At 40.6% G+C, this 23,253-nt stretch overlaps 1 protein-coding gene across 1 annotated transcript in view; it reads left to right on the top strand.

Annotated features, from left to right (window-relative positions):
• Positions 1-23,253, top strand: part of LOC136862934 (neural cell adhesion molecule 2) — a 485,522-nt gene that overhangs the window by 291,309 nt on the left and 170,960 nt on the right. The window contains exon 6 of the mRNA XM_067139223.2: positions 1,993-2,137. Within this exon, the coding sequence (XP_066995324.2) occupies positions 1,993-2,137 (145 nt within the window). The remainder of the gene's footprint in view (positions 1-1,992; positions 2,138-23,253) is intronic.

Consider the following 23,253-nt stretch of genomic DNA (forward strand, 5'->3'; position numbering starts at 1 on the left):
CCGATAGTTTAAGTTAGTTTGGTGACAGATGTGAGTGCACTATAGTGCATTCCGTCCTACTATTTCTTTCGCACTGAATCGAATTCGTGCAGCGTTCTCACCCCAATGTATCCTTCACAAGGCGGTCAGTATTCAGGAGGCAACAAATGGTGGCCATTTGCGCTGTTGCTTTGTCACGTAGCTTCCACCACCTAATGCGTTCCGAGGCAGGCAGATGGGCAAAAGTGAAGATGAAATTCAAGAAACAGGAGTCTACGCTGGAGAGCGATGTTGTCTGATGGTATCAGTTTACAGTCCATTACTAGCCTCAAATCTTTCTTCTTCACAGTCCAGTAATGAACTTGTGACTTACGAAGACCGCTGGAAGAAGTCATAATGTGGGACAGGCGTTTCATGAAGAACGTATTTGCTTTTACCAAGTCGCTTTCAAAAGCGCGTTCACATTACGCAAGCCAAACCCATACCCACCATGCACCCATTTGAAACCTTCCCAGGAATGGTTAACAAGGTTGTTGAGGTCTTCACCGATGTTCGCTGGCGTCAATAGGGTGGCTGTATGACTCTGGTTCACTCCAAAATCTGTACTGTTCCTCTACTGGGCATCCTACCCGTGGTGCATAACAGCAGACGATGAGTATTATTGACCAGGTGGCAACGTGGCTGCCAGTCAAGCGTTCGGATATACGGTCTACGGAGGTGATATTACCTTACAATCTCTCGGACAAGGCAATTGCCACGCCATTTCAACAGGGTGTTGTGCCATAATATAAGAGCTTCTATCTTTGACCAATGTCATAGGCTTATGAAACCTTTCCACTTTCCCTACTGGATACAGGTAATACCTATCTACCCATCGTAGCTTGAGTGATTCGGCCAAGTCGCGGCTACATCCACTCATTGTCCCAATTTTCACTGTCGCAAATTGAGAAAAATGATCTCGCTTCTTTAAGCTCCCCCGGCCTTGGGCATGTAGCCCTCGCACATCTCTCACACCGATCGGGCGACACCTGACATGTAAAGACATGTTGCGCACCAAACATGAATAATAGCGAATCCTAACACTGGCAAGAAGCTAATGCAACATCGATGTATTTATGAATGAATAAAACTCGACTTTTTTTACTATATGACAATAGCTAATATTATTTATTCATTTATTCTGCAAGATTCTGTCCGACTCGTTGGCTGAATGGTCAGCGTACTGTCCTTCGGTTCAGAGGGTCCCGGGTTCGATTCCCGGCCGGGTCGGGGATTTTAATCGCTTCTGATTAATTCTTCTGGCTCGAGGACTGGGTGTATATGTCCGTCCCAACACTCTCCTCATCATATTCACACAACATACTACACTACCAACCACCACAGAAACATGCAATAGTGCTTACATCCCTCCATAGAGGGTTGGCGTCAGGAAGGGCATCCGGCCGTAAAAACAGGGCCAAATCCACATGTGCGACGCAGTTCGCACCCGCGACCCCACAGGTGTGGGAAAAGCGGTAGGAAAAGAAGAACAGAAAAGAAGATTCTGCAAGATTCTAAGGCACAATTCAGTATGTATTCCAAGGTCCTCTCTTTGAAGAACACCTGAGAGGCCCCTTGTAAGCCTATTCTATTCATCTTGAAGCAATGAATGCCAGTGTTTAATGTCTACGGAGAAATCCCTCGGGATTCAATCTACGATGTCGGCTTATTATTATCTGTCCTTTTGTTGTACATGTTCCTCGTAAGATTGCATGATCGGTCTAACATCCATATCCTGACTTTAATAACTTACTCTTTAACCTATTCTGCTCGATCACCTCACCCAGATATCTGGATATTTTCACTCGTCTAGTCTTGCCATACTTAGTGATCATCCAGAATGGTCCATCACTTATGTTAATCATATCCTTTGTCTTGTCAATGGAAACCTGCACTCCTACTTTCTCAGCTTTTTCTGTCTTCCTACTGATTTCGTTAATTACATTTTTTTATATAAAACACTTGTCATTTCAGTTTTCTGAGGATGAAAACCAGAGTCTCAGCATCCTCACGTTCGTGCCAGTGATCGACGATGACGGCAAGTATCTAACGTGTCGTGCCGAGAATCCCTCCATCCCGGACAGTGCCTTGGAGGACAAATGGAGGCTAGATGTGCACTGTAAGTGTTATTCAGATCACAATATTTCACTGGGTACATTGGTTTAGTAGTATTTCTGTACACAGTCACTGGACGCAATTGTCCTTTTTTCCCATACATTTATATGTATTGATAGTTTCCTTACGGATGTTACCTGTATATTTACATCTTGTCAATAGATAAAAATATTTTCTTTTCACAAATGAAAGTTGTTTACCAATCAGTCAAAATGATTATGTTACCTCCCATGTTTAGATTTTGGTTTTATTGTTCAGTTACATTATGTGCTTATAAACTGCTGTTCAGTTAGTGTGTGAAGAGTGATTTACTAGACTTCAATTTCATAGATTATAGCTTAAATTGGTGGTGTGTAGTGAGTAAAATTTGGCAAAATATGTCAGGTATTGAAGTGAAGTAAATTACTTGGGTCGGTTATTCACAACATCCTCCTCAATGAAAGATCATTGCAGGTCGCTCATATGCGTCTTCTAGAAAATACCATTGAGAACATGTCAATATAATTTCCTAGCTAGTTTTCTTCCCCTTTGAAGCCAACGTTTCGTCTTATGATTGTGTGCCACCAGATTTCCCATTATATCTATTATCCCGATTCCGAGAGAGTACATCCGTGTAATAAATTCTGGAACTCCTTGAAATAATCCAGTTTTCCCTCCTCAATATCCACTTTCTCTTTAGAATCTATAACTCGAAATTCATACTTTAAATGATTGCCCTTCCTATGCAGAATTAACTACATATAACACCAAAATACCTCTTCCCAACATTTTAATAATAATAATAATAATAATAATAATAATAATAATAATAATAATAATAATAATAATAATAATAATAATGTTATTGGTTTACGTCCCACTAACTACTCTTTTACGGTTTTAGGAAACGGCGAAGTGCCGGAATATAGTCCCGCAGGAGTTCTATTACGTGCCAATAAATCTACCAACACGAGGCTGGCGTATTTGAGCACCTCCAAATACTACCGGACTGAGCCAGGATCGAACCAGCCAAGCTGGGGTCAGAAGGCCAGCGCCTCACCCGCTTGAGCCACACAGCTCGGCACCTTTTTAAGGATGTACTTGACTTTATATAATGTTCAGTAACACTTCATCAGACCAACAAGTTAAAAGTCACTGCCTATTCATATATAAAATACGCTGGGTGAATTTCTCGACACATTATATTTGTTCATAAATATCTCTATATAAACATTTCTTCCTTTTGCTTCAAAGTTCACACCTACTCGTAACGTCCTTACTACAGTTTTTTCATTCGGCGTCCTCAATTATATAATGAGAAATGGTTTCTTGAGGTAGAGGTAACTACTCGATTCCTGTTCTTATTGAAAGTGAATAGTTCTCGTTATTCGTCGTTTGTAACGCATATTTCATTTCCCGTAATCAAGCTCAAGTTTGCATGCAGGCGGCGACTGAATGACTCTTATTCTCACCTTTCATTTGGCAAATTCGAAGGAAAGTTTGCCTTTCAGTTTCGAAGTACTACAACGGCCCTCAGTAACTTGCATTGTGCTCTGATAATGTATTTATTCTTTCCGTCTCGTGTCTGCTCTGCTTGACTTCCAAACTTTGCTTTCCCTATTATATTGCTACTAAATAATCTCAAGTTATACATTATTACTTTAAAGTGTTCAGCAATTGCTTCGAGAGAACGAGAAGTTTTGCTGCACAAATCACGAACAAAGTCTTTTTGTTCCTCCAGTGAATCGTATTCACTTTGCAGAACATTTTCTGAAAGAACCCTCAGAAGGGACTTTGGGCAAACTTCAGAGAGATTAAGACATCTTACTCAGTTATTCATAATTCTAACCATGGTGGAAATATTTCATCTTATCTGGTGTTCTTAAAGTGTCTTTCGTAATCAATACATTGGTCTTCTGCGCAACGAATAATAATGTTACACAACGTTTGGTTTCTGAGCCATCGAATTATGCGTAGTGTATTTCGTCGCTGCGTGAGCAATGCCACGTATCGCACAATATTATTTTCTTTTTACAAGTTGCTCTACGTCGCTCCGACACAGACAGGTCTTATGGCGACGATGGGAGAGGAAGGAGCTAGGAGTGGGAAGGAAGCGGTCGTGGCCTTAATTAGGTACAGCCCCAGCATTTGCCTGGTGTGAAAATGGTAAACCACGGAAAACCATCTTCAGGGCCACAGCTATCGAGCATGGTACAGAGGAAATGTACTTAGGCGAGTTGCTATATACGAGTTTATTTATTAATACTAGTATGTGATGTTTACGTCTTTTGTCAAGTTTTAGACAGTGGATTTCTTGGTAAAAAAAAAGAAATGGCGTATGGCTTTTAGTCCCGGGAGTGTCCGAGGTCATGTTCGGCTCGCCAGGTGCAGGTCTTTTGATTTGACGTCTGCAGGCAACATGCGCGTCGTGATGAGGATGAAATGATGATGAAGACGACACATACACCCAGCTCCCGTGCCAACGAAATTAACCAATGATGGTTAAAATTCTCTACCCTATCGGGAATCGAACTCAAGACCCCTGTGACCATAGGTCAGCACGCTAACCATTTAGCCATGGGGCCGGATGGAGTTCTTGGTAGTAAGGAGTTACATGCACGTCATATCACAAGTTAAAAATGAATCTGAGGCAACAGTTCAAAACACGCTGCAGTTTCAAATTTGTTCCATAATTGCGTCAACAAGGATTGCGATACAGTAGTCGAGGATAGGGAGAGTTAAATTCTGGATTAGTCTTTGTCGCATGGCCCGTGGTAGTATGTCTTTGTTTCTCTTCATTGGATGGAGCGAAGCAAAACCCTTCTGACCAACATTTGTGGTATGTTCCGTCCAATTTAATGTTTCATTCATATTCACGCCAAAGTTCCTCACTGTTGCACTGTAAGGAATGATTTTATACTTTATTAGCAGAGGTGGAGTACGTGCACTGTTGTTCATGCATAGTAGCTTCCGAGAACCGACAAGGATTGCTTGATTTTTTTTATTTTTTTTGTGGTTTATAAGAAGCTTAGTCGCTTCAAGTCAACATTTTATGTTTTGACTGTGCCTGATAACTGGTAACTACATGATTTTAATGTAGACGAAATGTCATTGATGTAGAGAGAAAATGTAGTGGTCCCAAAACAGTACCTAATCAATCAATCAATCAATCAATCAATCAATCAATCAATCAATCAATCAATCAATCAATCAATCAATCAATCAATCAATCAATCAATCAATCAATCAATCAATCAATCAATCAATCAATCAATCAATCAATCAATCAATCAATCAATCAATCAATCAATCAATCAATCGTCTGCATTTAATTCTGCCACTCAGGTAGCAGATTTCCTATGAAATATTTACCTAGCTTTTTTTCTTTAACATTTTCAAAGAACTTGGAAATTTATCGAACATTTCTCTAGATAATTTACTCCAGTCTTGCTTACTTTCCTAGGTTGCCATTCTGAAATGCTGTCATGAGTTATTCTCTGCTGCCAACGATCATTCAAATAAGATGTAAAGAACTTGAGCGTTAAAGAGTCCAACCAGTAAGATTTCAATTTCCTTACTAATTGTTGTAAGTCTAGGGTGTCAAAAGCACCATTGAAATCCAACAGTCACTTGGCGTTGTTAGATAGCGAGTCTTATGTCTTCTGTTTTTTTAAGGAGAGCAGTTGCAATGCACTTTTTCCCTTCTTAAAGTCTGATTGTATGAGGCCAAGGAGAGAATGTTCATTTAAATATTGTAATACTTTTTCGTCTGCAAGTCATTCCAAGGCTTTAGTCGGGAGAATAAAGACAGGGCGATAATCAGAAGGTAGTTTAGGATCAAGTTTCTTTGGTACTGGAATTCATCATCATCATCATCTGTTTACCCTCCAGGTTCGGCTTTTCCCTCGGACTCAGCGAGGGATCCCACCTCTACCGCCTCAAGGGCAGTGTCCTGGAGCTTCAGACTCTTGGTCGGGGGATACAACTGGGGAGTATGACCAGTACCTCGCCCAGGCGGCCTCACTTGCTATGGTGAACAGGGGCCTTGTAGGGGGATGGGAAGATTGGAAGGGATAGACAAGGACGAGGGAAGGAAGTGGCCGTGGCCTTAAGTTAGGTACCATCCCGGCATTCGCCTGGAGGTGAAGTGGGAAACCACGGAAAACCACTTCGAGGATGGCTGAGGTGGGAATCGAACCCATACAGTTGACCTCCCGAGGCTGAGTGGACCCCGTTCCAGCGCTCGTACCACTTTTCAAATTTCATGGCAGAGCCGGGAATCGAACCCGGGCCTCCGGGGGTGGCAGCTAATCACGCTAACCACTACACCACAGAGGCGGCGGTACTGGAATTACATTTGCGTATTTCCAGACATATGTGAAGGTAATAGCTTTAAGACAGTAGTTGAAAATGTGTGCCATTATAGGATGTATAGTACCCGTAATATTATGAATAAAATGTATAGGAATGTTATTTACACCTACGGCTTTAGATTTAATAGAAGAAAGTACTTTCTTAAGTTGTTTGCCAGAGACAGCTTGGAAAGTGAAACATGAGCGATTATGTGATGGGATGATTGATTGGTATGCATTTTCGTCTGGCTGGTTAGTTGGGTTAGATCGTATTCTGTCTTCTGAAAAGCAGGTATGAAGCTCTCAAGAGAAACAATTGATTCAGTCTGTTTCTGCTAGCCTCTTTACAATACCCAGTAAACGAAGATGTGTCCAAGCGTCACTCGTGTTAGTTTACCTGAAAGACAGTTTAAGTATTTATACTTCTGAATTCTTAGGACTTGCTTGACTCTGCTCCTAAGCACACAGTAGTTTTCGAAATAATGTCCATTGCGACTTCTCTTATACTTTGGGAAACATGCGTCACGGCGAGCCATCATATTATTAATTTCGTCATTTAACCACGGGTAAGTAGGGCGACTAATTTTCACAAGATGTTTTGGAGCATGCTTGACGTACAGTTTGGTCACAAGAGGATTAAATCTTTCAACTATTGAGTCAATATCGTCCAGTAGTAGAAAATCATTCCAGGGTAAGTTATGGGCATTACACTTCAGTTGATCAAAATTAACGTCTTTTAGATTTCTACTGGTGGTGAATTTCGGTTTGTGTTTGGGTACAGGAAGGGAGTTGGGCAAGTAAATGAGGTCGTGAGTTGAGATCGACGGAATAGGAATTTGACCATGATTTAGAACTTTGTGCGTATTCTTAGTTATGATATGATCGATTAGTGTGTGGGAGGAGTGATTATATATATATAATTATGTTTTAAAGGAAGGACTAACAAGAAGTGATTGTCTACTAATTTTTCAGTCTGGGCTGGTTCATTTATTAGTTTGATATTAAAATCACCTACGATTATTACATGTTCGTAGGCAGGTATGAGGTCGAATAAATAAGCTTCCAACTCAGTCATGTTCATTGTGCCAGAAGGTTTATAGACAACTGCGAAGAGAACTTTCTTCGCGCTAACAGTAATCTCAACAATCCAGGGACGGTGCGTGGTATTTTTGCAGTGTTGCACAACTCTCAATGATTTTACAGTTCATTTGTCCACTTTTCTTCTAATGTTTTAGTTTAATAAAACTAACATATATTCTGAAACGTGTTAACATCAACCATTTTTGAACATTCGCTGCACTAATGCTTCGTAACTGACCAATAAACGCTGCTGGCTTCGAATCAAACTCAGGGGGTTTGCTTTCCTACGGCAACTCCCTAGCGGACAGCGCGGCGCAATGTGCCTCAGCAGGGACGAGCCTAAGCCTGTATAGCATCAGGTAGCATGCTCGCCAGTATCGGTCTCAGGGAGTTGCACGAGACTAGCAAGTCCCTTACCGAGAAAGAGTTCGAAATATCCCCGTTAGATTGAGCCACTCTGCGGAAATTATTTCATTCCTACTTTCTCTCCTCTCGCAAAGATGATTTCATTTCCAATTTTTAATTTTATAATTTTTGCCTTAGGTCGCACCGACGCAAATAGGTCTTACGGCGACGATGGGATAGGAAAGGGCTAGGAGTTGGAACGAAACGGCCGTGGCTTGAATTAAGGCAGAGCCACAGCATTTGCCTGATGTGAAAGTGGGAAACGCAGAAAACCATATTCAGGGCTTCCGGCAGTGGTGTTCGAACCCACTATTCCCAGAATGCAAGCTCTCAGCTACGTGACCCTAACCGTACGGCCAGCTTGCTGGGTGATTTATTTTCCACGCCATACCAGACCACCCACAATATTACCAACATCTTGCTTCAATGAAAAACAGGAGGGCAAATTTTCAATTCAAGTGGGGCAAGAGTAACTGTGCCAAACTGAGTGGCTAGGACGGGTTGAGGCACTGGCCTTCTGACTCCAACGTGGCAGGTTCGATCCTGGCTCAGTCCGGTGGTATTTGAAGGTGCTCATATACGTCAACTTCGTGTCGGTAGATTTACTGGCATGTAAATGAACTCCTGCGGGACTAATTTCCGGCACCTTGGCATCTCTGAAAACCGTAAAAATGTAGTTAGCGGAAAGTAAAGTCAATAAAATTATTATTAACAGTAACCATAGTTATAGTGTATAATTACCCTCTTCTTTTCAGGGTTGTAATTGCCAGATAATTCAGTTTTATTAGGAATGTAGTTCATTACTTAACGATAATAGAGTTTCTTGTTATTTCTGTAATCCATAAAAATACGACACTGAAAATTTTGGTGCAACACCCAGCTTCAGATAGCACCAGCCACTGCAACGAACATGAAATCTGGTCCCTGCTGAGCGCCATGCTATGACGTACATAACACTATATTTTATGCCGTTTCTATAGTAAATGATTTCTCCGCCCCGTTTTCTACCATCGGATCTGTCCCACCGAACGCATTCACAGCGATCAAGTACTACCGTAGAGGGTGGGATGGTAGATTTGAGCCAACGTTCGCTAATACACAAGATGTATGCCGTTATTATCATCAACCATTGCCCGCGTTTCATCAAAGTACGTGGGAAGAGAGAGCGAGCGTTTATATGGCAACACTGTAAACACTGCCGTTATGTCACCCATCCTCACAACATTTTGCCATAAACATTTCCATGGTCAATACTTTTCAAGTCGTCAATATTTCTCCTCTTACTGTGACTAAGAATTGCAGGATTCTCTGCTACATAACTTGGCGTAGACTGCAAAGTCTGTCTTATATTCAAATTTCTAAAATGATGCAGTCATTTTGCCTGGCTGTCCATGGTATTTGCAACATCTCAAAGGCATTGATCCGATCTCTGTGTTTAGCTTTTATAATACAAATTTCTCATCCATACGACCATACAGGAAATCAAGAAGATAAGTCCATCGCCAAGGCCAGTGCTAGGTACTGGATTTTGTACTAACTCAACTACAGGAGTGTTTCAAATTGATTGACAGTGACAATACGTACGTTGTATAGTTGCAAATCACAATCACCTACCACAACACACCTGAAAATATATACCACCTACGCCGATGAAGTGTTGGAGGAACTGCACGAAAGATGCAATAGAACGAGAGTGTACTCTAGGTGATAGACACTTATAGTTTGTTGCATTCGATGTACCCTATGTCCGGTTCCACATAAGACTTTCTTTCTTTCTTTCTTTCTTTCTTTCTTTCTTTCTTTCTTTCTTTATTTATTTATTTATTTATTTCTTTCTTCTTTCATTCTTTCTTAATCCGTTTAACATCCAGGGTTGGACCTCTACCACCTCAATGACAGTGTACTGGAGCGTGAGACTTTGGGTCGGGGATACCACTCAGGAGGAGGAACGGGCGGCCTCACCTGCTATGATGAACAGGGGCCTTGTTTGAGACAGAAACATTGGGAGGCATAGGCAAGGAAGAGCGAAGGAAGCGGCCGTGACCTTAAGTTAGGTACAATCCCGATTTTGCCTGGAGGAGGAATGGTAAACAACAGAAAACCACTTCGAGGATGGCTGAGGTGGAAATCGAACCCCTTCTCCTCAGTTGATCTCCCGAGGCTCAGTGTACCCCGTTCCAGCCCTCGCACCACTTTTCAAATTTCGTGGCAGAGCCGGGAATCGAACCCGAGCCTCCGGTGGAGGCAGCTAATCACACTAACCACTACACCACAGAGGCGGACTCCACATAATTTTGCAGAATATTTTTTAAATGTATGACAATATTAAAAATCATGGTTGTTGTTGCTGTTGTTGTCGTTTGAGTCTTCAGTCCATGGACTGGTTTTAATGCAGCTTTCCATGCCACCCTATCCTTTGCTAATCTTTTCATTTCTAATTAGCTACTACATCCTTCATCTTCTCTAATCTGTTTTTCATAGTCATACCCTGGTCTACCCCTACCGTTCTTACCGCCTACACTTCCGTCAAAATCCAACTGAAGAAGTCCCGTGTGTCTTAAGATGTGTCCTATCACTCTATCATTTCTTCTCGTCAAATTTAGCCTAGTCGATGTCATCTCACCAATTCGATTCAGCATTCGTCTATCCATTTCACCTTCAACATTCGTCTCTAACACCACATTTCAAAAGCATCCATTCTCTTTTTTCCCGAGTTAGTTATCGTCCGTGTTTCACTTCCAAACAACGCCACGCTCCATAAGAAAGTCTTCAAAAACATATTTCTAATTCCTATTCTGATACGTTTCTCTGCAGATGTTGCAAAGTGCCAGACGGCCCTTAGAACATCGCGCGTAGCTCTGCATTGACCATGGAGATCGTCAGTTGGAGCGGGTGCTGGGTTAAACGACGAGGATAACTAACATCCTGTCACATGTTTCCTAGCCCCTTCCACCCTAGCTCCGTACCATATGCCATCATATCAACGGCCCTTTTCAGGGGGAAATAAACAAACCAGTCTGTGAAAACTAATTATGAAATTTTACCACATCCCAGGCAACTGGCTGTTGAAACAAAAGTACTTGCGTGGGATTCGATCCCTCGAGTAGTGTCCACTATCGCATATCCCACCGTGCTCTTGCCATATGAGCTACTGCAAGGCTTGACGTCCAGCGCGTAGTTCCCAGAGTATACAATACCTGATCCTGGTCTGTGTGTGCACCTCGTGTTGTAACGTACGTGTTCTTCGTATCTGTGCTCGTTTTACCGGTTCGTTCGAAGTACTCATAATGAATTAACCGTGGCGCTCGCGATTCCTGCTATCCTCTAGCCCGTAAACACACATCTCCCCGGTTTAGGGAGAGGGACCGATGTATTTCAGAATGGTAGAAAAAGTCGCGGAATGCATAAAACTAAATTGCAAGGGGCTGGTGGTCATGCTGTATACGGAACCTCCTTTTCAACCCGCATTCTGTGGATCTTTCACTTAATGTCTACATGTTGAGTGCTCAGCACCTGATGATGATTTGGGCATCAACAGCTCCACTATCAGCCATCATAGGTGGCCCAGGTGTCACTGAAGAGACGTACTAGGACAATGAGGAGTGATGTAGTTTCCCATTGCTTACCTCACTGAGCCAGAAGTTGATATAACATCTCAGTCTGCCAAGCCTTCTTAAATGCCCGCACCAACCGACCCTATCGGCAACATGTTCACACACACCATTCTTAACAGGGACGGGATGCATAAGGAATGGCATTCCTAGCATCACTCATACCTCGGTCACTCGTCATGTTGTCAAAGCAGCAAGGGACGAGAGTAAGATAGGGGAATGAAAGTAACAAATTTGTTCTAGCCTTCACCAGAAGGCATAGTGCACTGTAAACACTAGGTCCTACCAGCAAAGGCATACTTAACGTCTACCATCGTGTTATTTTAAGACCTGTGCTATTGTTCTACATCGCACCAACAAAGATGGAGATTATGGCGACGGTGGGGTAGGGAATGCCTACTTGCATTCGGATGATGGTAGGTTTGAATCCCACCGTAGGCAGCCATTAAAATTGTTTACGTGGATTCCCATTTTCACACCAAATAAATGCTGGGTATGTACCCTCATTAAGGCCACAGCTGTTATTTTCCCATGTTTCAGTCACTGCAAAACTTTGATGTGTTAGTGCGACGTCAAAACACTAGCAAAAAAAGGTAGGGAGCAATCGTGGCCTTATTAAGATGCTGCCCTGCATTTGCTTGACATATTAATGGCATATGGGCTTCAGAGGGGCAAAGTGCAGATCTTTTGAACTGATGCCTATAGGCGACCTATGTGCTTGTGAGGATAGGGCCTTACCTATGATGAATTCTAACGCGGAAGACGGCTTACACACACACACACACACACACACACACACATACATCCATTCTTCGAGCTAGATGAATTAAACAATGGAGGTTGGAATCCCCGACCTGGCTCGAAATCGAACTCGAGACCCATTGGACCAAAAGTCAGCACACTATATATTTTGCTTTGGATCCGGACAATACTTGTGTTTTCAACCCGAGGTGTTGTAGCTCTATTTATGTAATTCGTGCCATTTCGAACCACATACCAGCCCTACAAACTTACATCTCTGGCAGTACCGGAAATAGAACCTGGGCCCCTGTAGAAGGCAGCTAATAGTGCTAACAATTACGCTGAGGAGGTGAACATTTGACTGCCGTGAACATCGGAAACTACGGGAAACCGTCTTCAGGGCTGCCATCAGTGACCGAATCCGCGCAGCCAACTCACTTGGTTTTACGTTCTGTCTCCTGCCATTTTTGTGTTGTACCTCGTCAGCTATTAACTGCTTGTAGACCAGTGGTTCGGAAACTCTTTCAGCTGGCGCCCATATTTGTAATCTCTAAAAATCCCGTGCGCCCCGTCCCCGCCACCATACCGTTACTGGATTTTTTCCCCGGCAGAGACACATAGTTGATAAGAAATGTAGAACAAATGAGAGGATTCCAAAATTCACAATAGTACAGACAGTTTCTGACATACGTATAGCAATTTAAAATTGTACTGTTTCATTTAATCCGTTTACAGCAAGTCATTTCTTCAACATAACATATTTCGTGGAACACTTTAAAACTGTTATTTATCTTCAAGAAGTGTAGGTTGGCAACACACTATACACAACGTGTTTCCGTTCCACTTTTGTAATGATAAATTCTAGGCCTCGCACCAACGGGACAACAACAGCGATGGCAGCGATAGAAACACAATCTCTGAGGCACGTGCAATAATCGTAGTTCTCGCCGACGCTGCAAAGGTGACTCGTTAGAGTGCCATTTACTTTAAGGTAAGTAAGACCTGCCTATCTCGCCCATGTTAAATCTTCGAATATTTGGTGCACTTTACTCAAAATCTTTTTGGGTTAGGCACTTGAATTTTCAAGGATTACTAGATAGAACATTATCTACAATAATAAGAATAATTCGATGTGGACCTGTCATTATTAATGGAGCTTGTGGGAGAAGTAAAGGAGAAGTTGGTGAACCAACAAGGAGGATGGTTAAGGTGGAGTTAATGATGTTCCGGTATGGAGAGATACAGGAGAAGAGACAGGATATTTCAAGTTGTTCCTAACAAGTGTAAAAATGAGGAAGGGTGGAGTTCGTGGTAGAACTATTCATCAGGAACATCATAGCATGCAATATAGTTCCTATTATGCTCATCACTGAGTTACATCATAGTCCAGGTAAGCTACAAGAGTAATACAGTCCTTATGGGCAAGTTCTGTGCAAAAATTGAAAACAAAACTGAAGGATATAAGGTTGTAATGGGTAAATGTGGGAAAGATGTGAAAGTAATAGGAATGAGAGGCGTTTGCCGGATTATTGTGCTAGTATTGGATTATAAGTAGTGAATTCACACCAGATCCACAGAAGATTACGCCATAACTGAATTTGAATTCAAAAATTATATTAGGAAGTTATGGGAGCTTATGGGAACATTCAACGATACAGACCACTATCTGAACTAAATATTAGTAGGCCTGAGACAGGGCAAGTGAAGTAAGTACGCTAAATGATAAGGATATAAAATCATCAGGTCGAGGAAATTGGGGACACGTACATGGATATTATTAGTTAAATGTTACAAAGAACATACATCGATCAGATTCAGAATAGACAAAGAGAATGGGTGGCATACAGCGGTTATGTAATGGAAATGATAAAGGAATGCCTAGGAAAAACATTGTGTAAGTATGGAAAAGATTAGCATCTTCGTAGAAACTTCAAGTCAGAACGGCTTGTAAACGTAAATATAATGCGTGTGAAAAGTGGCTCCAAACAGGATCTAATAGAGGTACAGAATTGTACGTAAATGAATGAAACAGAGCGAAACAAATCATTGTGGATTCCAAGAAGAAATCTTGGTAGATTTTGATTATAACCCGGGAAGGCTTCATAAAACCGCAAGTAAATCTTTCTGGACGGTAATAATTAATCTTATAAAGGCATGAAAAGGTGAAATCAGTATAGTACTAGGTAAATCAGGTGAACTAAGTGTAGATTGTACAGATTCACTTGTTAGATGGAAGGAATATTTTGAAGGATCTCCTCAACGGAAAATGAAGTATTTTTGTTGAAGTAAAGAACAATGGACATCGTAGGGTGGAGAACAATGATGGAAGTGAAATTAAGTTTAAGGAAATTGGAAGGGATGGTAAATAATCTACATAGTCATGAAGTAACAGGAATAGATGAAACTAGACCTGAAATGGCGGAATATAGAGGGAAGACAGAGATGAAATCGCTTCATAGAGTAATAGGACTAGTATAGTGTAAGGTAACTTTTGATTGGACGAAAGCGATAATTACAACTATGTGTTAGCAAAGGAACAAAAATGATTGCAAAAACTATGGAGGTATTTCACTGTTATATTCCAGGCAAGGTATTCGTAGGCATTTTGGGTAGGAGAGTGAATTCGATGGTGGATAGTAAATTGGATGAAACCAGTGTGGTTTCAGACCACAGAGGGTCTGTCAGAACCAAATTTTCAATATGCGTCAAGTAATTAAAAAGTCTTCAGAAATAATATACAGTTATTTTTACGTTTCGTAGATCTAGAAAAGGCATATGGCAAGGTACCGAGTGAAAATATGCTAACGGTACTGGGGGATGGTGGACTGTGGTGTAGGTTATTACAGGAAAACAAAAGCGTTTATGTTCACAATTGGGATGCAGTAAGGATATTAATTCTAGAATGAGTTCTCGGTTCAAAGTAGTTAGGGAGGTTAGACCTATGTTACTCGAAGTACACATGTCTCATTTACTGAAGGGTATAAAATAGGCAGGGAGGGATTCAGTTGGGTGGAAATGTAGTAAGCAGTTTAGCCTATGCCGGCGACTCGGTATTAATAGCAGGCTGTAATGAAAGTCTGCGATCTCATATCTTGTAACTAGAAAAGAGGTGCCCCGGGTATGATATGAAAATTAGTATTTCCATGACTGAAAGAATGTCAGTAGTGAAGAAACTTAAGAGGACTGAATGCCGGGTAGGAAATACGAAAATGTAACAGGTGGATTTTTTCATGTATTGTGGATGTGCATTCTTCCAAGGTGGTCCAAGGTATCGCAAAATTGACGCAGTAATCTTGCAATTGCGGTCAGCGTCATTTTGTACGAAAGAAGTCAGCTCTCAGACAAAACTTTCTTTACATCGGTCTGCTTTCAGACAGGAGGGACATCAGGATGGACTCAGAATATCTTATTCATAAGTTGGAATTAACAGAAATGATAGTAGCGAGAATGATTGGTGCTACAAGTAGGAGAGAACGATGACAGGAGTGTATTCGAAATGAAGAGATAAAAGCTAAGTTAAGAAGAAGAAACTCGAGTTGGTGTGGTCGTGTGAGGCGAATGGAGGGGGCTGGGCTTTTAGGAGAAAATGGACTTGGCCATGGATTTAAGAGGAGTGGAGGGAGACCATGGCAACTGTTGTTACACTCAGTTGTTAATGATTTAATAATGAGAGATGTTGAACTATTAGTTGCCACCCTGGTAGCTGGAAGTAGAGAATTCTGGAGACGCATAGTTGAAGCACTGAGGCTTGCAGATTGAAGCCAGACGTTAGAGTCTATAACGAAGGTGTATGATGTAATTAATTGCTATTTATTAACAAAGAACAATGGGGAGTCCGAGGCCTTGAAGCAGCTAGAGACACATTCTCAACAATGACGCAGACATTCCGAGGCGTCTGCATACAAAGTCGACCAATCGATGGATGAAACTACGATTCCTTCAAGGAAGTATCAAGAAATATAAATAAACAGATTGACAAAGAACAATACTTAAATAGGAACACTTCATTCATAAGTTAGTTCTGAGCTGCTCTGTACAGTAAACGTGAAACCTAATACAGTCATAATTTGTAATCCACATTCTGTCAAGATACTTGTTTGGTATCTTTTCTCTGACACTTGATGTTTTCTCCAGCCTAGTCCATAAAATACTTATACACTATAACAACGCATATGATGGTAGAGTTAAGCACACCGGTCTATGGAGTGCGTTCTTTCTAACGATGAACTGGTGCACAAAATTTTATAACATTTATAAAGGAATAAATTCCGTTTAATTACTAGAATATTCACTCTAGGAGCAATTATTTTTTAGTATTTAAAATTAAGCATTAATTCAGGAATATGGAGTGAAGGCTGATTGAAGCGGATTTATTTTTCACCTTATGAAATTTACTCCCAAATTTAACAGCCCATTATTAAAATAAATTATATAAGTAATTAATGATTCCAGATATTGTATTATATACTGGTCTTATGTATTCCTGATCTGTATTTAATGATTATTTTGTTTATTTTCTATAACAATTACAATAGATGATGTTCGAAATGAGACATTACAGAATATGACAGGAAAGGGAAGGATTTTTGAAGATAGGGATGATGATGACCCAGGCAGTATTTATTGTAATATATTGCATTCTTCAGAATTTCGTGAGCATTGGGTTTAGTGACAGAGCTGCAAACACTGGGTTCAAAGCAAGTGTGCCGGGTTAGACCATCGAGGAAAAATATATTTATTTGGACTCTGCAACGAACAATGAATATTCTTCTTTTCCTTCTCTTCTACTTCTTTCCTGCCTGCAGATGTGCCCACAATGGACACTCCCAGCTATCACTCAGCGATGGTTCTTCTGATCCTTACAGAGTACTTCCTGCGGTTTGATGTGTCCGCCACTGGAATGCCGTTGCTATTCAAGGGTTTCTCGGCTGTACACCACTACGTTTCTCTCGGACGCCCGCGACCTCTCCTTGGTTCCACGATTACAAGAGCTCTCTTAATGGGATGATCTTCATTCTCGACTTTGTACGTGCGTACCAGTGCAACTGCCCCTCCTCCAATTTCTCACTGATAGGAAGTGTATTGAATGATCCTCTATATGCTTATTGGGCACTCGGCCCACGAGGGTGACACACGATGACCGTCGCAGCATCCGCGTTTCCGTTACATGCATTTACTGATAATGCTTCTTTTGTCTTATCAAACACTCGGAGCCGTAAGTGAGGGCAGGTCAACAACAGTCTTGTATATCTCGCTTTTCAGCCTTCATTCTGCAAGCTTCTCTGAATTTACTAACCGCCGCCACAATCCTCCATTTGTAACTAGTTGCGTGGTATCGTTTAGTTTTCTACCTCTTATTTTCAAGTCGTTAGAAACTGAAATTGAGTCTAACCATCGTCGCCTTAGTCTCCCTCTACTTCGCTTACCCTCCAAAACAGAGTCCATTATTCTCCTAGCGACGGTAATCTATCCTCCTCCATTCGTATCAAATGATCCCACTATGGAAGCACGCGTATACGTGCAGCTTCTTCTATCGACAGGAGTTCATTCCGAACTTATCCTTTATCTCCTCATTCCGACTACCCTTCTGCCATTTTTATCACCTGTTTGTACCAGCAATCGGTCTTGCTACTTTAATGTCTGTTACGTCTAACTTATTAATGAGATATCCTGAGTCCACACAGCTTTTATTCCTGTAAAGCAAAGTTGGTCTCAAAACAGAGCGATGTAAAGAGGGTTTCGTCCGGTACCTGACTTCCTTCTTACAGAATACTGTTGATAGCAACTGCGATCTCACTGCATTAGCTTTTCTGCATCTTGATTCAGTCTCACCTACTGTACTACCATCCTGGGAGAGCACACATCCTATATACTTGAAGTTATCTACGAGTTCCAGCTTTGTATCACCGATCTGACGTTCAGTTCTCTTAGATGTCTTACCTAATTTCGTAAATTTGGTCTTGGAAAAGCTAATTTTCATACCATACACATTGCACCAATTTTCTAGTTCCAAGATTTTAAATTTGAAGTTTTCGGCACAATCTGCCATTAAGACCAAGTCGTCAGCATAGGCCACGCTGCTTATTACATTTCCACCTAACTGAATTCCTTTCTGCCATTTGATACCTTTCAGCAGATGAAAATTATGCACATCAGAGGTGAAAGAGTACAGCCTAGTCTAACTTCTGTAAGCACCTTCCACCAAGAACTAATTCTACAATCAATTGCCAAATCGTCCCAATTGACATCAAAGATGCCTTCAATTGATTTTAATAATCTACCATTATTAGTTAGCTGGCGCATACTGAATATCTGATCCTGACAGCCCCCCTGTGGTCTGAAAAGACACTGGTTTTTCGTGCAACATACTTTCAATCACTGATCTTACCCTCCGTTCCCAAATCCCACTGAACACCTTGCCTGGTATACTGATCAATGAGATACCTCGATAGTTGCTGCAATCCATCCTGATCCCTTTTTATTTAGATAAGTTCAGTCATTGCCTTTGTATAATCAGAAGGTACCTTTCTACCACTCTATGCTAACCTTAATAATTACGAAGATATTTCATCCCAACCTTTACCATTTAATATCTAATGTAATTTGTTCCTGCTGCTTTATGACAATGGAGTTTATTAACCACCATTTCCACTTCCTCAATGATTATTTCACTAACGTCATTGTCCTTCTCCCGATGACCTCAGTATTTCGCGACATCACCAGGAATATTTCCTTTTACGTTGAGAAGATTTTCAAAATATTCCTTCAACCTGTCCATTGTTTACCTGGGATCTATTGTCAGTGCACCTGATCTACACGAAACACTATTCATTTCAATTTCCCTCTACCTTTCTTTCTTTATTACTTCCAGAAATGCTGCCCTGCTGCTTGACCTAGTCATTCCAGTATATTACCAAAATCTTCACGCGACTTCTTGGATTCAATAACAATTCGTTTCGCTTTGTTTCTTTTCTCTATGTACAAAACCCTGTCTGTATCAGACTTTGATTGGAGCCATTTCTGGTACGCCTTCGTTTCATGTTTACAAGCTGCTCTCACTTCATCATTCCACCAGGATGCCTGTTTTTACCCATCATTACACACAGCTGTTCATACGAATTCCGTTTCTATTTCTACTGCAACATCCCTGTATGCCAACCATTCTCTGACTATATCCTGAACCTGCTTACTGTTTATTGTTGGAAACTCTTCACTAATCGGACTTACGTATTTCTGTCTAATTTCCACGTCCTGGAGATGTTCTACCTTTACTCGTCTGCAGACAGATTTCATTTTCTCTATCCTAGGCCTACAGATACTTAGTTCACTACATATCAGATAGTGGTCCGTACCATCGTGGAAAATGGAAAACCCGCATATTTATAACTGATTTTCTGAATTCAAAGTCGGTTACGACAGAGTCTACTATGGATCTGGTGCCCCGTAGCGGAGAATAGCTTGAAGAATGTATTCGAAATTGCTAATCCCATACTACTACGGTAGTCCAGTAAACGCTTCTTATCCTTATTAGCTTCCATATCTTCCCCACATTCATAATCACCCTTTCATACCCTTCATTTCAATTTCCAACTCTCACATTGAAATCGTCCATTAGCACTAACCTAACCTTGCTGTCGACCCTGACTACGATGTCACTCTATGCTTCATAAAACTTGTCAGCCTCATCCTCGTCTGCACCCTCACATGATGAATATACTGAGACAAATCTCGTCCTAATTTCTTCAACTGCCAAATCTACCCACATCATTCGCATATTTACGTGCCTAACAGAAAATTTGTTTCGTGCAATAGAATTCCTGATGAACAATTCAACCCCACACTCAGCCCTTCTCTGTTTAACACCAGTCAAGTACTCTTCCTCGTCATCTCCCCTCGCCCGAATATCACTAATTCCTAACATATCCAGATGCATCCTCTTTGCTGACTCATCCAGTTCTACTTTCTTTCTTTCATGAGCCCCATTAATATTGATAGCCCCCATCGAATTCCATTTCGTTCGCCAAGTTGTTTCCAAGGAGTATCTCGCCTGTGAAATGGAAGTGAGACTCCGTTAATGACATAGGACCGAGACTTGCTTAAAACTTTCTGAGCGTGCTCGGTGAAAATTCTGTGAAGCAGGATGCTACACTAACATACGCATAGCACCAGTGAGGATTTCCCTTTTAACGGTTTGGGACCACCGATAAATTGTATAGTCCTAGCCGTCTGAGCACACGTGGGGCCATGACTCATAATATCTCCGAGATGCTCATTTCCATTCTATAGCAACTGGTATCCCGACCCTCAAGACCACTTACTAGGCCATTCAGCAGTGGTTCATTAACTAGAACGTGACATCAGTAACCCACACCACGAAGCACTATTAATTTATAAATTGCCTAGCAAGATACCCGTGCTTCGCTACGGTATTATACTGAAATTTATAATTGAATGTTTAACGTTCTATATATAATCCGCCGAAATTCGCGATCTGACTCGTTTTCTGAGAGATTACGGAAATGCTCCTCCCATTCTTCAATCTTTCTTTCCAGCAATCGATTTCGTACTTCCCGGGCTAGCTCCAGGTATTCCACCCGGTCAGTTGGGTCCCTAAATGTTTGCCATCTTTTCCTATAAGAATTTTTTAAAATATGGATCAAATCCTTGAGGAGATCCGGCGTGGTGTCGTCTTGGGTGCCTGGGCGGTACTGCACCCGCGGCCGGACTGCATTCGTAGTCATTACCCGGCCAGGACCCGTCTCCAGTACGGTCCGCACATTTTGACGACGGTCCAGGACATTACTATTATTATTAGGGTGGATAATATTTATTTGAATTTAGGTTATTATTATTATTATTATTATTATTATTATTATTATTATTATTATTATTATTATTATTATTATTATTATTATTATTATTATTATTATTATTATTATTATGGACCCCGCAGCAGGATTCAAGACCTCTACTTGGCGGTAAATTACATCTGCTGCCTTTGTCATTGCTGACACTGTGACCAGCACCTTTGTCGCGCGTAGGCAAGTCCGCGGGATTTCTGGCGATATGAATGATATACTTCCCTGCATTATTGACCTTATTACAGAGGTGAACAATTGCACGGTCAATTTCATTCCTATCGTTTATTTCAAATGTCTTTACATTTTTATTTATACCTATGCCAGGAGAATCTACTGTAATCTATTTTTAATTTCTCCAAAGGAAAATATGGCTCTTGAAAAGGAACCTACTAAGGATGAAAAATGATCGGTTTATGATCATAATCAAATACATTATGAACAGTAAAATCAATTGGTCTCAACTCTTTTTTCACCCTGCCGCCGTTAAGTTGAATTACCCCACCTCCACCCCCACCAAAAAGGCGTGTTTTTAATGTTTGATGGAGACTCCAAATACCAATGTTCACGTCTGTTACCTTCAGTTTTGAGATATAAGTGTCCCCATAAAAATTCACTTTTTTCACTTCCTTTTACAATTTTCCGGAAAAATACTTGTTTGTTTATTAGTAAAGAATCTTCTAAATACCAACTATCACGACTGTAACATCTTCAGTTTTTGAGATATGTGTCGTCATAAAAGCGATTCAACCCTTTTTTAACCCCCGTCCCCGAAGATTATTTTCCCCCCAAAATGCGTTTTTCTTTGTTTTTAAAAGGAGATCAGATACCAATTTTCACGCCTGTAACAACTTTAGTTTTTAATAGATGTGAGTATCCTCACACAATTAATTCAATGAGTTTTTCAATTCTTTTATCCCCTCCCCCCTTCATTGGATTTTCCGAAATCAAAGGAATACGTGTTTTTTTTTCTTTTAAAGCAGATTCCAAATACCAATTTTCACGCCTGCAACATCTTTCGTTTTTAAGACAATAGTATCTTCATACAAATAATTCAACTAATTTTTCAATTCTCCTACCCTCTTTTAGTTGAATTTCCGAAAACAAAAAATACTTATTTCTTTATTTTTAAAGGAGATTCTAAATACCAATTTTCACGTCTGTAACATCTTCAGTTTTTTGAGATATCAGTATTCTAATAAAAAGATTTCAACCCCATTTTGAGTCATGTTTACCCCCACCCAAGTGTTTATCCCGAAAACAGAAAATACACGTTTATTTATTTTTAATAGAAATTAAAAATACCATTTTTCACTTCTGTAAGTTGTTAAGATTTTGTGATATACTGTAGACATTCTCATTTTAAAATTTCACTCCCCTTTTATTTCCCCTTAAGTGGAGTTTCCGAAAACAAATCACCTATATTTCTTTACATTTACAGGAGATTCCAAATACCACTTTTTACGTCTGTAACATTACACGTTTCTGAGATATAGTGTATATGATATAGTCTTTCTAAAAATTCACCACCATTGTCACTTCTGTTCACCCCCCCACCCATAATTGGAATTTCCATAAACAAAAAAATACATATGCACCTATGGAATTACCTATGGAATAATCGCGTGATTAACTCTCAAATATAACACTGGTCGATTCGAATCAATGACTTTACACTTAAATTAAAACACATCTCGAAAACACCCTTAAATTCCTACACAAAGATCAGTTGCTTGAACATAATTGTCAACTATGCACATTTCACGCTGAGAATAAACAGACGTCAGAACAGCTGATAGCTGGTACAGTCATAAAAACAACGACCAGAATCTCGACATCATATACCTAATCGGACATTAACACACTACTTGATGGCAGTTTGAAAATTAAATTACGCACTTACTATTTCCCAAGTAGGCCTATTCTAAAATTGATCCTGCATGGACCTGGAAATACCACCAATGTTCTGATCAAAATCCAAATTACATTATTTAACCTCTCTTGTAAAATTAGGCATATCACACTTGACTTCATGCCAATTTCACATGTGTATCAGAACAAGTTCGCTCCACTGCAGGACCAATTCATTTAAGA

Source organism: Anabrus simplex, chromosome 2 (assembly GCF_040414725.1).
Source record: "Anabrus simplex isolate iqAnaSimp1 chromosome 2, ASM4041472v1, whole genome shotgun sequence".
NCBI classification, from domain to species: Eukaryota; Metazoa; Arthropoda; class Insecta; order Orthoptera; family Tettigoniidae; genus Anabrus; species Anabrus simplex.